Source organism: Anomalospiza imberbis, chromosome 4, assembly GCF_031753505.1.
Source record: "Anomalospiza imberbis isolate Cuckoo-Finch-1a 21T00152 chromosome 4, ASM3175350v1, whole genome shotgun sequence".
Classification (NCBI taxonomy): domain Eukaryota; kingdom Metazoa; phylum Chordata; class Aves; order Passeriformes; family Viduidae; genus Anomalospiza; species Anomalospiza imberbis.
This window is the reverse complement of record NC_089684.1, coordinates 357,548-373,914: the sequence shown is the minus strand read 5'-3', so window position 1 is coordinate 373,914 and position 16,367 is coordinate 357,548. Positions and strand designations below refer to the sequence as shown.

At 41.4% G+C, this 16,367-nt stretch overlaps 1 protein-coding gene across 1 annotated transcript in view; it reads left to right on the top strand.

The window, feature by feature from the left end:
* The window catches only part of SCFD2 (sec1 family domain containing 2), a 184,140-nt gene extending 168,102 nt beyond the window's left edge, over window positions 1-16,038 (top strand). Inside the window, exons 6-9 of the mRNA XM_068186699.1 lie at window positions 2,359-2,504; window positions 5,945-6,079; window positions 10,307-10,426; window positions 14,389-16,038. Of these exons, the coding sequence (XP_068042800.1) occupies window positions 2,359-2,504; window positions 5,945-6,079; window positions 10,307-10,426; window positions 14,389-14,481 (494 nt within the window). The 3' untranslated portion in view covers window positions 14,482-16,038. The remainder of the gene's footprint in view (window positions 1-2,358; window positions 2,505-5,944; window positions 6,080-10,306; window positions 10,427-14,388) is intronic.
* Window positions 16,039-16,367: the final 329 nt, after the last annotated feature.

Here is a 16,367-nt window from a genome sequence, read left to right as displayed (position 1 = left end):
AGTGGAGTGGTAAACTTACAGCTTTCCTAAACTTTCAACTTTGTAAGAATCATAGGCCTAGTGATGCCTTTGAATTATCAAAATCCTTAAAATGCAGATAATTATCATACTGCTTTGGAGAAAGAACAGGTTTGTTTATAATGCCTTTACCAAAAGAAACTAAGCACGGTGAAAGGTTTTCCTGAAACTCAGGTTTGAAATTCTTGTTTGTTGTATCTTTGGAGGTAGAGGGAGGACAATCAATCACATGCTGCTCTATAATTATAGATCTCATGGGTTCACAGTGCCCATGTCCTTTTCTTAAAGCATTTTCCTTCCAGTTTAAGAAATCAGTTGAAAAGCCAGTCCTGTTTGGTTCCTGGGTCACTCAGTACTATAGAAAACAGCATCTCCATTCTCCTTTTTTCAAATTCCTTGTGAAAATGGATTAATTGTGGTAATAATGGTTGTGCAGATGTGTTGCTTAAGAGGAGATGTACTTTGTCTCATGAAAAAGTTCAAAAGTCTCATCCTGGTAGGTACTGAATGCAGCTCCCAACAGACTCATTTTCCTCAAATTTGGCACAAGTGGATAGGAGACGAACAGAAGCAGTGTCAGTGAGGATAGGCACCACTTACTGCAGAACTAGGTTGTGTTCTTTAATATCTTGAGTCCTCTGCAGGTTAGTGGTGATTTTCTTTTCCTCCACAACTGGGCTTCTTCAAGTCCAACAGGAAATCCCCAGATTTTATTTAAATGCCTTTTCCCATATATAATAGAGCTTGGGATTCAAAAGAATTCATTCAGCACGCTCTCCAAATGGCATTTAACTTCTCAAGAAAAAACAGTAACAGGAAGTTTTGTTTTAATTAGTACATGACCTGTGCAGCAGCTAATGTATTCCACCTCTTCACTTGTAAAAGGGGCAGATTTCTTGGTAGCTTGAAGCGAGCAGAGAAGAGGGATTGTGTTCTGCTCTCCATATGCCACAGAGCCCCATTTGCAGGGAAGGTGTGAACGGGAGGTGATTTGTAGCTGCCTGCCACTTGTAAAGAACAAGCCTCTGTTGTTCTCCTGGCTGGAAAGAAACCTGGCTCCCCTCTATAACCCTTGAGCAGTGCAACAGGTAGACAGCAGCCTTCAGACATTTTAATTTCAACAATAAGGGATCATAAAGAAAACTTGCTTTTCATTTACGTTTAAAAAAGCAGTACTAGATGTCAGGCTGGAAATAGATATCTCTGGTTTCCCCAGACATGAAATTTCTTAATGGAAAGTCCCAAAGACCTCATCCTCTCAGCAGGATTCTGCATAGACATAGAGGCTTGCTGGTGCAGGATTGGTTTCTGAGCTGAAGGATGAACACACAAGCCACTACAGCAGCCTCCCTGGAGAAGACAACAGCAATAAACAGGAGTGAGTGTGTTGGTGGGAGCATGTGGCAAGCAGGGTTATTTTGTGATAGATTTTCTGCCACAAGCATGAAGAGTCACGCAAGAAGAGAGGCAGGCAGAAATGTCAAAAGGAGTAGAACTGTGTTGACAAGGCAATAAAAATGTCAGGTGACCCATTTACCTCTCACTTGGCTAATTCTCATCAGCAGTCGAGCTGAGAAAGCATTTCTTTCAGTGCTTCTGTGCTATATGGGTTGTATGGTGAGGGGGATGGAGCCAAGACTAAGACATTCTTTTTTCCAACACCCTGTCTGGCCACCCAGAGGGACATTTTAGGTGGTCCTGTAATTGGAATTTAGCCTTAGTGGAAGATAAGCATTATACCTTAGCAGAAGTGCATTGGAAAAATACATTAGAGGTAATAACACTGCCACTTTGAGGGATAGGAACTTTTTTTGTGATAATGCAGCTATTTCCAGTGTCTGGCTGACCTTTCCACTGTGTTTAGCACAGACTCTTCCATTTTTCTTGTCACCAAGGTAGGAAATGTATTTGGAGTGAGCAGGCTGCTGGCCAGGGAGGAGCAGTTCCCTTCTTGATGGCTGTTCACCCAAGCAGACCAGCAAACCAGCTGGCTCCTTTCTACATAACAGGGGGCTCTTCTTTGGGGTCTGCTAGCATGGAAGGTTCTGTCTGCTGTGAAGAGCAAAATGTATTCTGTGCTGATGAAAATGCTGTGTGATTGAGGTTACAAAGAGAGATGCTCTTCACTTTGCCTGCTGTCCAGAATTTTTGCCTTCTTGCTTATTTGCAGAGACTTGTGCCATGCTGAGGACATGCTGTCTAACAAGCCCCTGAGTTTCTAGAATATAATACAATGAAAATAATTTAAAACTTCCTCCCAGTTACCCTTTTCCTACCATTTATTATCAAAACACATGAACATTTTTCACTCACTCAGCTTGTGTTTCTTTACTTCTTTAGGCTGTGCCTCGTCACTGAACCTGACATCTCAGAAAGCCACAGATGCAGTGGACAGTATCTTCCGGTCCCTCAGGGATATTGCCAGAATCCGAATGCACATGAAACAGTTTCATTCCATACATAATCCAGGCAGCAACACCCACCAGGCAAGTGTAGCTTTCTTTTCCCTGTGTTTGTTATTTCTCTAGCCTGCTGTCAAAATTACAGCACTAATTTTGTGGATGTGCTAATCCTGTACACATTCTGCCCATGAAGAAGATACTTAAGCATAGATTTTATAATTGACATAGTCATCAAAAACTTCCTCAAGTCCTTTGTCCAGACTCAGGCATATGCGTATCAATGTTAGCTCTGAGGAAGAAATCTGGGCTTTGCTCTGCAGCCCTGTGGAGTGACATGAATGCCTGTGAAAGCAGGACTAGGTCAAGATGGCTCTCAGCTTAGACCGCTCAAGGCAGAGTGAAGCAGGATGTCTGCATCCACACTGCAGCCATATTCTTGTTGTATTTTCTTTCCCATCCCTGTAAGCATGAGAGACAAACCTGTTTGTAAATAGGTCACAAATGCAGCATCTGTTTCTGAAATAGGAACACGTGATCTACAATACTGCTTTAGGTCATCAGGACTAATAGACAGTGGTTTTCCTTCTCTCTGTCTCCCCTTTTCCAGTTAAAAATAGAGTTCTACAGCAGAAAGCAGTGATTTAGAGGTCATAAAACATGATTCTAGCCTTGAGACATAAAAAAATCCTTCCAAAGTCCTAACAGTGCTGTAGACCAGCAAAGGGATGTAGTTCAAATTAAGCACTGCTTTGTAAGAACATGAGTGTTGCAAAATGTCACTGGAAATCTAAGGTGAAGAAAACCTGTTCCTGAAGCCTTCTAGCAGTTTGGACCAGTCTGGTGTCCAAAATGGGGAAAATAGTTAAACATTTAATACAGTTCAGTGCAGGGGCAGTGAGATGATAAGAAGTTTCCTGGAAGTGTAATTAGCATCAGTATGTCCTTTGGATGTAATCCACTTTGCTTTGGGATAAGTGCTGGAACACAGCAAGGGATCTATTAGAACCTTGCAGCCCCTTAATCTAGCCATGTATGGGATCTAGTTGCTTGAGTAGGACAAGCCTTCTGCTGAGGGAAGTGCAAGAGATTTATAATAGTAGAAATAAGCCGGCAGTATGTGATTGTCCAAGATACTTACAGCTCTCTGGAAATGGGCCTCTCTTTTGGCTGGCAGGTGTTGTGTGTGATCAGTTCAGCTCCTCAGAAGTAGTGCCTGTCCTGTGACCACACTCATTGCCAAACCTGCTTAGGGAGTGGGTTTAGCTTCTACAAACTTTTTCACTTTGTCTGTTAAAAGCTGGGAAGCCTCCATTTCTTCTTACAACTCATAAAAAGGTTTCTATGGATAAGTAACTGGGAATTGGATAGCCTCTTAGAAGGACTTTTTGTAGCGTTGTAATTTGTATGTCTTACATAAAATGATAAATGTTTTCATCAGGTTATCAAACTAGTTCATGTAGTGACCATGCAAGAACAGAATTTTACCTGTTACTTTCATCTTGATATAGGTATATTTCTACCTTCCTCCTTCCCATCCTCCATTCCTTCTTCCATGTCTCACTGTCCTTTCCTCTTTCCCTTAGCTATTGAGGTTTTCAACAGCTATTTTAAACTAATTTATGCATGCCAAAATTTAAAGTTGTTAAAAGTTTCATTACATGAGATAGAAACCAATGCAGCTTTGGGGGGTTTTATGAAAAAAATAAACCTACAAATACAGTATATTAATTTCAAGTCATAAAAGATTTTTAAAAATTTGAAACCATTATACTTAAAAAAGGTAGGGGATCATACTATCTGTATTTTAGTATCTGTATAGTCTGAGTGGGTTGTTTTGAAGGGCACCGAGTTTTGGTGCTGAAAATTCTGACATGCGAAATCATAGCTAATTTTTTGACGTCTTTTGAGTAGATAGTCTTGTCTGAATTATATTTTTCATTTCAGTCAGATGATGTTTTTCCTTTAATATTGTGGAGTAAGCCTCTCTGTTAAACTGTGATTTGATCTCGGCTCCAAAAATATTTCATTCCTAATGTTTTTCTGTTCCTCATCTATGAAGATATTAAACAGATTTTTATAAATAGGACTTCATGCCTGCATGTGTATTTTCAAACAGTTGTTTATTGCGTGACTAGATTTGACAGAAATCTTGACATGTTCTAAAAGATCCTGCAGCTCATGTCTGCTGTAATTTGCTTTGTTGGCTCAACTAAAAATTTTGCACATGTTGTGAGAAGAACTAGATGAGCTGTATATATCTTTGTTGACAGAATTGTATTAAAAAACTGTAAGCTTTTTTTTCTCACTCTGAAGTGTTGGATGAAAAACATGTCTTTAATGACTCCAGAAAATTTTAGTTTCAAGCCAAGTGGCTTGTGTTTCATTTTCCGTCCATTTTTACTATTATCTTGCAATATGTCTCTTGTAGATGTCATCTTTGCAAAATTAATGATGTTGCGCTTGATTCCCCTAAGTAATCTAAGGGATGATATATACATGGGGTAGTCCCAAAGCCAAATAAGTGTGCTAATTTTAAAGCTGCTCATTTTCTAAGATGGTTGCACTTTCTGAAATGACTGTGTTCTGTTGCAGTTTGGGCAAAGTTAAAAGCAGTAAAACAAAGCTCCATCTGTAAACCAAGTAAGCTTGAATTTTCATTAAAGACCTTTCCACTGGTTCCTAAAAGTTTTATCTTCAAAATTTTTTCAGCATGTCAGAGTGATTTAAACCTTATTATTGGAATGTGGAGATTATTAGGCTACTTCATTTTCAGACGGGGTTTGTGGATCCTGAAGAGGATACAAGGTTGATCCTTTGGGAGTAAACCTTCCAGTATGATGGCCATTTGTACCATTACTTTTTCCACTTCTCCTAGCCCCTAACTTCTCTGAAGCTCTGACATTCATGGTAATGGTGGGGTCGTTTGGCCTGTTTTTCAAAAGTCTTCCAAAGGTGGAAGTATTATGTGGAGTGCCATGGCCAGAGAAGCTAAAGGACTAACCGGGACTCCCTTAGCTCTGCTCTCCCATGAGGGACAAACAGGCAGGTTGGCCTCTTCCCTTCCCTGCTGGAATCCAGACTACAGTGGGAACATGACACTTGGAATAAGGCAGGAGTGGGTAATTAAAAAAAAAAAAATTCCCTGTTTAGGTGTTTGTAAAATCATTAGAAAGGGAATGAGATCTGGGTGCACAATGGGCAACAGAGTCTCATCTGTATGGTTATCCATTTCTGTATTACCTCCAAAAAGATTCTAGAGAAAGTAAAAGTCCCCCCTCTGTTCCTTGTCTCTCTTTCCTGATATAATACACATGGGGCAGAGTAAATGTGTGGCTCTCTTCCAGTCTTTTCAGTCTGATGTTGTGCTGGTGCACACCATCTGCAGTCAAGGTCACAACCTCTCTGAATGCTTTCATTTCTGGGATAATTATTTCTGTAACCTTTAACAGAAATAAAATATTTAGAGTCGTGGTTGCGCTGAGTCTAAACAGGTTTACTCACAATGCATTTTTCTCTTTGTGCAGGCTTCTTACAAACCTCTGCTGAAACAGGTAGTGGAAGAGGTCTGTAATCCCGATCGGCCTGATCCTGTTGATATTGAGCATATTTCATCAGGCCTCACTGATCTCCTGAAAACTGGATTCAGCATGTTCATGAAGGTAAACCAGCCTTCCCAAGCTCATCTGTAAGATTTTCCTGAGGTCAGAGCATCATGCAGCAGTAGCTGATTTTATTATACTGTTCAGCAGAACTTAAGAGGAGGCTAGGAGAGTTAAATCCTTGAAGGGGGCTGGGAATAGCTGGAGGCATCACATTGCAGGTACAGTGCAGACACGGAGCACCTGCTGAACAAAACAAGAGGAATGGAGCAGACTGAACATCTAAGTAAGGGTCATGGTGGACACCAAAATAAGTATGATATATCTGGGAAGAGGCAATGTAGCTTTGCTACAGGCAAGTCCTAACACACATAGCTTTTAGAGCTCTTCAGAGACACCCAACAAACAAATTGATAAGTGAGTGTCAGTTCCTATTACCTACCTGGCATTGCAAAAGAGAAATAGAAAAAGTGACCCAATATATCTCCATTCTTGTGTCAGAACTGAAAAATTTATGCCAACACTCCAAAAATAGTAGAGTTAAAAACACATAACACTATAAAAAAGTAACCAGGCTGTTACACCCAAGTAATTTTTTTTTGATTATTGGTTTCATTTACCAGTAATTTTCACAATTCTATTGATTTCATTGCATTTGTTTACTGCAGATTTTTAAAGCACAAATATAGGTTATTCTTAAAAAGGAAAAAAAGAAGAATTTAAGGACTTCAGAAGGTCTAAATGGTTAGATGGAAATATTGACACCTTTAACTAGTTTGAGGACTAGTCTGTCCTTTTAGAAGGGGTGTGTTATGTGTGGGTGTGTGTGTGTGTGTGTGTGAAAGAGAGAGAGACGTAAGTAGTTATGACAATATGTGCCTGTAAGTGCATCTTTCCTGGTAAGACAAATATCCTACTGTTAGGAATATTTTAAAGATGAGCAGGTGAACTTTGTGTTGGGTAAACATTTCATAGGCATCATCATATACTTCACAAGTATGTGTCCATGCTTGCTCCCTTAGTTTGTAGCCTGGCTTGCTGGCATGTGCTCAATTGTAGCATGAATGACTGTCTGACCAGCCTGTATTTCTGACACAATCACACCATCAGCACAGTAATTATTTTGTGAGCTTCCTTATTTTTGTTTCTTTCTCAATGCCTGAATATAAATGCCAACTCACATAAAAATACTTTGGTGATTGCCTCAGGTGTGTTAGTTCAGGACAGGCATTTTAAGATACCTCTCATCCAGAAGTTGTTTGTCTGGCAGATATGTTTGTTTTAAAGCTAAGGGATGGTGAAGGGAAAAAGTCCCCCCTGCTTCAAGGACTCCTGTTTTGACTACTGCTCTAGATTACACTGGTTTTATGATCATCTGAGCTTGCTGTCATTGATACCAAGTGCCCTACACAGCAGCCCAGTTTCTGGTGATTGTTTTCCTTTTTCCAGTTATTGAGCTAAATTAATTGGTTTCTGATTGGTCACAAATACCATAATCATCAGTGCTGCTGTTTTTGTTGGGTGGGTTACAGAACAACAGCAATTGTTTTTGCTTACTTTCCTCAGAAAAAAACCCTATATTTTGTGAGCTGACATGAGCCATGAGAAAAAAACCTGTCCTCTAATGCCTTCCTGTTTCAAAGTTTTATTGTCCCTGTTTCAGTTTTAGAGTTTTATTGACCACTGCTACCATTTTACCACCTCCTCCTCATCTCTCTCCTCCACAGAGAGAAGCGCAGCAGCAAAGAGCCCTCTGACCACCAGCATCCTGAGCATACCCTGTATAGTGGGCTCAGAGCTGGGGAGGAGGCCCTCATGTCCTCCTGGGACACTCTGCTGGCTCAGGGCACCTTCCCCCCTTCCTTGGGGCTATTTCATGTCAACATAATGGGTTTGAGGGGTTTTTGGTTAATCTTTTTAATTGCCTGACACAGCTCTCCGAATTTTATTTTAATGTATGGCAGTGTTGAAAGTGACTTTAACTCAGGGGTTTTGGCAAAATTCAGATTTGACAGTAAATTCACAGGCAGTGGAAATGTCCCAAATCAACCAAACTGCGGAAGGATCCCAGAAGATCCACATTGCTTTTGTTGCAATCCATTTCAGTTCTTCTTCTCTATCACTGGAATGAGTTGTGTTTAGCTACATGCAGCCAGTTCCTTCAAAAGAGAGAGTCTTGGGTGGTTGTATTATCAAACAAGAAAAAAAAATTGGCAGAAACTTGCATTCTCAACACAGCCAAATATTTTGTACCCAAAGTACTGTCCTCCTTCAAAACAATTACACATAACATAACAAAATTACAGATTCCATGACCCTTTTCATTTCTGTTTTAATTTAATTTAGAGTTTGCATGCCTAATAGTGTTTTTAATACGCATTTCTGGAATTTGTGGTTTGAACTTTAGTCTTCTGAAAAATAGTAAGTTTTATATAGGCACCATGTGTTTGGATCTAGGTTATTTTGACTGAAGGAAATTATTTGTCAAGACATTTTCTCTTTAGCATTACCCTGAAAGCTCATTTTTCCAATTCTTATACTGGGTCTCCTTTCAGTGTGCCCAATGTTCTGCATGCATGTTTACTATGAGTTTGTTTTTGCTAGGAAAGATTTTAGGAATCATAGAATCCCAGAATATTCTGCGTTGGAAGGAACCCACAAGGACTGTTGAGTCCAGCTCCTGGCCCTGCGCAGCACCATTCCCAGTATCACACTCTGTGCCCAAGGGTATTATCCAGGCAGGTGTGGTGTTGGGACCACTTCCCTGGCAAGCCTGTTCCAGTGCTGTGGAATTGTAGTATGTATGCTATCAACAAAGTCAGAGAGTAAGAGAATAAATACCCAGTATGCAAATACTCAGCTCACTAATAGATCTAAGGCTTTTGTACTAGTTTCAGATGCTCAGGAATTCAAGAGCTCCTTGTCTAGGGAGCAGCATTTAACAGGGAACCATCCCCATGTAATCAAAGCCAGCTAGCCTGGAGAGAGAACATGGCATCTCCCTGTGCTGGCTTCAAAAGGAGGAGTCCTTGCTGAAGGTTACCAGGCAGAAAGCCTGACAGACCTGCAGGATGAAAAAGTGCCAAAAGAATAAATATAGGAAAGCCACAATATGGAAAAGAAGAGGAGCTGTACCCCCAGGATCTGGAGCCACAAGGATCAAAGCAAGCTGCTGTGGTGAGGAAAGCAAAGGAACCCTGCTCTGCCCAATCATGGCTTGACATGGCTTGACAATTTCATTCTGTTGAGTGAATGCTGTTAAAAGCCTGTGCTCACACAAGGAAAGGAGGCAGAGAGTCTAAAAAGGAATTAAACTATTTTGTCACTTTTCAGAACCAAACATTTGGAGTGTTTCATGTTCCAGGGTGATGTGACAAGAGCAATTGCATGGGCTCTGTTGACATCCCTCCGCAAAGACTGGATCAAGGTTCTGTCAGGGGATTGTGTTTTCTCAAGGAAACAGTTTGCTAGGAAACAGCAAAGTTATCAAACTTCTAGAAGTGGCTAAGAGGAAACTGATGTAAAGCATCACCTTCACATTTAAAATTAAAATACATGTTTAAAATTAATTAAAGCATCACCTTCACATTTAAAATTAATTACGAGATCTTAACTGAAGTGCGATATTTGTGCCATTTTAAAGATAATTGAGGAAAAATGAAACAAGTATTTTCTTGGAGCTAAAGGTTCTCTATATTAGTTACAAGGTAGTCATAGAAGCATTGAAAACTCTGAATTGAAACAAGCTGTAAACTGATTTTATACTATAATGGACCTTATTTATTTTTATTGGAAGAATTGTAAAAGATTATTCACTGCACCAGTGAAAACACATTGCATAAAATTCTTTTCCATGTTGACCTCAGGCAGGGATTCTAGCATGTTTAGGCTGGACTCCTTGCTTCTACTGGGTAGTAATTTACCCCTCATTCCCTGAAGTCTCCTGTGTATGTGCATCCAAAGTAAACATCCACACAAGTACTCTCCTCCCTCTCTGGGAAAGGGAGGAAAGTAATGAAGAAGGAATGGAGGGAGAAAGTCTGAAACTTCAGGAGAAACTCCCACAGGTTTCAGGGGAATGCATGGAGATTTTATTTCCCTGGAAACAGTTAATAGCTCTAACTGGGCTTCATCCTCATTGATTTTCCTCTCAGCTGCTACAGCATTCCATGAATATTTCTTTCTGAGCTTCCTCTTGGGTCTTCCTCTAGCCACTTGGGGAGCTGATCACTCCCTGGATGGACCTGGATGAAGCGAGTACAAATAATGCTTTTCTTCATTTTACAGGTGAATCGCCCTCACCCTGGTGATCATCCTCTTCTGATCATCTTTATGGTTGGAGGAGTGTCCGTCTCCGAGGTCAAAATGGTGAAGGATTTGGTAGCAACACGCAAACCTGGTACCCAGGTACAAACAGCTCTAAGCACACAGTTCCTATCCAAACAATAGGAACAATAAGAAAATTCATCAAATAGTGTTCCCTATAGCGCTGGTACCAAACCTACAGAAAGCCACAGCCATATGGGCAGGAATGATGATAGGATTTTGCTGTGAAACATCTGTAGGCAACAAGTATTCAGGCACCAAGGGTCTGTTTTTTCACATTATAGTCAGCAACAAAAGTTCAAACTCAGGATGGAGAGTTCAGAACAGACTGGCATTAATTTGAAGGAGCTTCCATAGTGTCTCAAGAGATTAGTTTCTTCCTATTCTCTATAAACAGAAACATTTTCTGTCCAAAAAGCTACAGGGTCCCTGGCTGTCCATCTGTGGGTCATAGTGCAGGGATACTCAGGAGCCTGGGTACCACCTCGTGACTTACCAGTGGTAATCCTGCAGGCACGCCACGTAGCAATAGTGAGGAGCAAAACAAATTAACCTAGATACAGCTGTACTGTTCCTGTGTCTGGCCAGGTGTCTCTGATAGACAGCTGACCACTAGACCTTAAGTAGCCTGAAGCAGGTTATGTAGAGAAAGCCCTAAATCTCTGCATCCCTTGAATGTGCTGTTGGACTCCTGGAAGGAGGATGGTTCCCACAGTGAAGCTTCAGCAATGTCCGTGCAGCTGATCTGGCAGCAGAACTTGACTACAGTAACTGTCATCTGAATGGAGGAGGGAGAGGAGGAGGAAGATGGGTGAGCTCTGGTGGTACCTGAGATTTTAAAAATCATCATTAATTGTGGAGGACCAATCAGGCGTCTGTTGAGTGCTGCAGATACATAAGATAATACAAAAAGCTCTAAAGTGCTGTGTAACCAGCTGCATCATAAACATAACTCTGGTTCCCAGGGTGGCTCGTAAACATCTTGTGTTCAATTCCTATGGAAGGCGGTTTTGATTAGTGAGAAATCATTAGCAAAATGAAGCCAGCCAAAGGCAAAGCTGCCCCTCAGTATGACTTGTGTTTCTATGTTCAGCTGTCTTTGCAAGGCAGTCTCAAGCAGTATTTTGTAAGATGGAGTACCATTTTAGCAGGGTTTTTTTAATCTGATAACACGTTTCTTCCCCATTAGTCTGCTGCTAATCTCCTCAAAATAGCAAATTATATTTTCCTTCTTGGAGGGGAATTGAGTTGTGACACACTGATGGACAAGTTAATCCACACACAAAATGTATTAAGACACCCTGAAAGATAAACAGAGGGTTAACATCTGAGTTGGTTGAAAACTATGCAGGGATATTTTCAACTAGCTTTCTAGAGGGACTTAAGGCTTGACAGTGGTGACATGGGATCTGGTGTTGCTTTGCTTTGGCTTAACCCTGGCAGCAGGTCACCCTCTGAGGCAGATTCCGAAAGCATTTTAAGTTTTTACTGCATCTTGCCTTTTATCCAAATGTGCTGTGTTAGAGGTGAAAGAACTTTGGGGGAGAGGTGGGAGGAGGAAGAGAAAGAAGAAACTAAGCAGTTGTGCAAATCTCTCACAAAAAAAATGTTTGTAAGTTTGTTGGCTTTACCTGGATTTCTGCACTATAGCTGTGAATATGCACCACCTGTTTCGGATTATTTTCTTTTCAAAAAGCCGGGCATTTATCTAACTCAAGCCAGGGTTTAACAAAGCCTTTTTGTGCTGTTCAGGCAGTCAGGTTCAGGCTTCGGGGAAACACTGGCCTTCCAAGTCCATTCCAGTCCAACAAAGCACTAACATTTATACTAATTACTGGCTCTTGGAAAAATGGAGAAATGTGTAAGTACAAAAATTGAGTAAAGTAATTAAAGAAAAACTGACAGGATGCACTGATTACTTCAGCAACTGTTTGGAATTGAAGCAAATGACATTTAAATGTGGAATAAGAGACACATGTTTCCATCCACAGAACTGCTCTGCATCTGAATCTGAATGACAATTTTATTTCTCATGGAGAAGCACAAAGAAATACAGTGTTTCCTATGCACCATTTGGTTTTGGATGGTGGTAAACAGCTCCCCATAACTAGTGAGAAGTATCCTATTTTTGAAGGAAGAAATTACTTCTCTTTTTCTGCTTTAATCGGGAGAGCAATAAAGGGGAAAGAGCATGAGAGAATGTTTCTCCCTCCCTTTCTACAACATGCACAACCATCTATGTGGTCGTGGCTGAGGCCAGCAGACTGATAAACTTTCAGATGCACCTTTAGATGTTAGCTGCATCCTTCCCTGCCTTCAGCTGTGCTGGGGGGAAACTTCCCATTGGAGTTCAGTGGGTCAGGATGGGAGCTCCTGGCTCTTCCACCTAGGAGGGGACAGCCCTTCAGGTGAAGCGTGAAAGACAGGCATGGAGTACGGAACAAGGAAAAGGTCTGCAAAGGACTGTCCTGAAGAGAGCTGCCTGAAGAAGAGATGAACATGACTTATCTGGGCAATTCCCCTCTTCTCTGTAAAAATGAAAGAACAAACATTCACATTTATCCCCCTCAACAAGCCCTTCGAGATACTGGAGGGAAAGAAGTCCTGCTGTATTCAAGCATCTTTTCTGAGACATTAAAGTTGCAGATCTCATTTTTCTCTCTGAGCTTGCTATTTGTTGCACAAATCCCCTGAGGATTCAGTGGTAGGACTCCAAGAAGAAATTGCTTTTATCTGTCAGTGGCTATTGTTGATGTTTGGCTTGTACACTAAAAAAACTTTAGTAACGTGTCCCTTCGTGTTTTTCAGAGTTAAGCTGCATGATAATAAGATGAGCACATACTGAACTGATTCTCATATAACATAAGTAAGACAGTGTCAACTTTGGCATCTGTGAGTTACAGAGACTTTTCAAGGCTTATGAAGGAAGAGGTAATCAGTGTCAGTTTGCTGCAGATTGTGTGGGAGGACAAGGGAAGAGGAGAAGTGAGGGGGAGGCTATCACCAATACAGAAGGGATCTTTTCAGTATCTGAAGTGAAAAGATGAAAGAAAGAACAACAAAAAAAAGTTGAAATGCAGCATTACCACATACTTAAGCTACATGACGGACAGCACAAGGCATTTGATAGCTGCTGCAGTAGATGGACACACATACTCTGTTGTTGATGTTCGTGCTTCCTCTCTTTGGTTTTGTGCTGAAGAAGCAAATTCATTTTCAAGTGAGCTAGTATGATTAAATCTGACCCCAGATCCCTGCCTGCAATCCTGACCCTACGGACACTGCTAAACTTGGGGCTCAGTAAGAGCAGTGTCCTATGTCTTCAACCCTGGGTTAGCTCCTCACAGCAAGAGTGTGCACACTCACTCCTGGATGATAGCATTGCTCTGCAGAGAAGCCTTCACACCACATAATTATATACTGGTTTTCACTTAAGGAAAACAGATACCTGCACCTAGCAGGATGTGTATCTTGGTTGTAGTGAGCGATGGTTTCATTCATCAGACCCATCTGGGATTAAAAGCTGGAAGAAACCAAAGTGATAACATCTGACAGTGCTCACGGTTGGGCCTGATGTGCAGAACAGCCTGTGCCTGGTCTGAAAAGATGGTTTGGAACCAGCAGTCAGGCTTCCTGCAGCAGGTACTTCTGTGGTGCTCACCTTACTTTCATCTGAGAGGAAACAGACATGACCCAAATCTGTGCTGTAGGAGAGGAAACCACCGCTTCATCGGCTGGTGCCTCACAGTAAATGCACTGGCAGTCACAATAAATCACCAGGTAAAATGTGGGTAGAAATGTGTCAAAGCACACATTCATTAAGCATACAATGCTAGCAGTCATTATGCTCCTTAAAGCAATTTAACTACAGTTATTAGTGAGCAGACAGTTTTGCTGGACAAGTTGTATTCTCTATCAGTAAACACCAGAAGCAGACAGCCTGCCTAGAGCTGGGCAAAGCAAACAGTTACTATCTATGGCTCATTAGTACTGCCTCAATCCCTTCCAGTTTGACTTGTTGCTTCTTGTTCCCCTTCTTTCAGGTAATTGTGCTCTCCTCTGTACTCCTGACACCACACAGTGCTGTTGAGTTGTTGTTTGCCTCAGACCGTCTCCAGCCTGACGCTCATATCTGACGGGGGAGGCTGTGGAGAAGATGAGTGCCTTGCCTGGAAACATCAAATCCCTGCTCTGTCACTCTTCTCAACAGCCCTCCAAAAACTGACGTGTTAACCGCTGCAATTACAGCTCCAGGTGAAACAGCTGGGTATCTGGCTGCAAGGGAACACCTGCAGCTCATGGGCAGCTCTTCAAAATGGTCCAGTTGTCCGACAGCAAACCTCCCCTCCTTGACGATAGCACTGTGCAGTGCTGAATCACTCCCAGCCTCACTCAGCACGGTGAGGGTGATTGTTTGTAGTAATTCCCTAGCAAAGGATGCACAATTTGCACTCCCCAAGCAGTACCATTTTTCCTGATGGTTTTGCTGGGCTTGCTGGTGGGAAATGCTGCTGAGGGAGTGAGAGGCTAGCAAAATCCACCCTCTGACATGCTACCTTGCAAAACGTGTGCCTTACGCAATGTTAACAGCCTCTACTCTGTCCCTCACTCCAGAGAGATCATGGAACACAGCCCTGATGCAGCTGGCACAGCAGCTCGCAGCCTGGTGATGCTCTTTCAGCAGGACTGTTAGAGGCAGGGAAGCAGAGCCAGACTCAAGGGCTGGGTTACATGCCTGTTTCTCTCTCAGCTTTCCGTTTCCTGCTCTAGTTTCTCCACCCACAGTCCCAGAAGAAAAGACAGTTTCTGATGGCACACATCTCTGTAGATTTACACAGGAGGCCATATGGGCTGTGATGGTTTGATGGTAACCCCAAAAGAATCCTCCCCTCACATGCATTTAAAAAAGAAAGAACAAAAACATAAAAAGGGCATGATCCCATTTTCAAAAGACTGCAGCACAGATTCCTTCTTGTTCTAGATTTCTGAACAGCATGGTTAGAAAACAGCTTTTGTTTTTAATTTATGATCATGAAATAGCTGCAATCAAATTCAGTTATGTAATTTTTCTTTATTAAACTTTGCTACAATGTGTGATGAAAGAGCAGCAGCCAGTAGAGATTTTAATTGCATATAGCACCAAGATTTCCAAACTGTAACATAAAATGGTGGTGCTCTAAAGCTGCATCCTCTTGCTTCATCCAAGTAATGCCACAACTACAGCTTACACTGAGATCAGTATGTGAAATTAAGTGACATTCACTCTATCATGGCATTCTTTATTATGCCAAAGGAGTAGATTAAATGGGAAGTAGGTTTTTTTTTTATTTTGTTCATTAGCTAGCACTAGTTCTCCTAAATGTTTATAATGGTCTTCAGAAAAGGGTGCATTTTGGTTTAAGTTCAATTTTGAGTGGCTGGAAAGAAACAATGGACTGATTATAAAGCATGGACAATGTAGCCTCTATGGAAGAGAAATTTATAAGAATGACTATAGAATGGAACTTTGTGCTATAAAAAAATGAGAAATGCTATGAGATTGCAAAATTAAAAGCCCAAGGAATAGTTTGAATAGAGCAACTGGAAAGCAAGTAGCTGGTCTCTTGGTTTTTCTGTCATTCTGTACTGTTCAATCTTTCTTAGAATATGGTTGTTTCGTAAATTCTGTAATCAATAAAGCAATGCTCTCACAATGCCAAACCTGAGCTGTCTTTTCCTTTTCTCCTAGTATGCAGGGCTACACATGCCAGAACTGCATATTCCTGCACACTCTTTTACTTTTGCATTATTTGATTGCCCCTAGGAATCTAGACCATCTGTCTTGGTCCTAGAATATTTCCTAAACTCTGCTCACAGCAGAAAGGCTTGCCTGTGTTCAGTGGCCATTGCTGAGTTCAGGTACTCGCACATCTGAGATGCTGCTGCTTTTCTGAGCTGATGGAGGCTGCTGGTTGTGGTCTGCACTCCCTGACCTCTCTTTTCATCAAATGTCTTCAGGTCTCTGACTTGACCATCTAAAGAC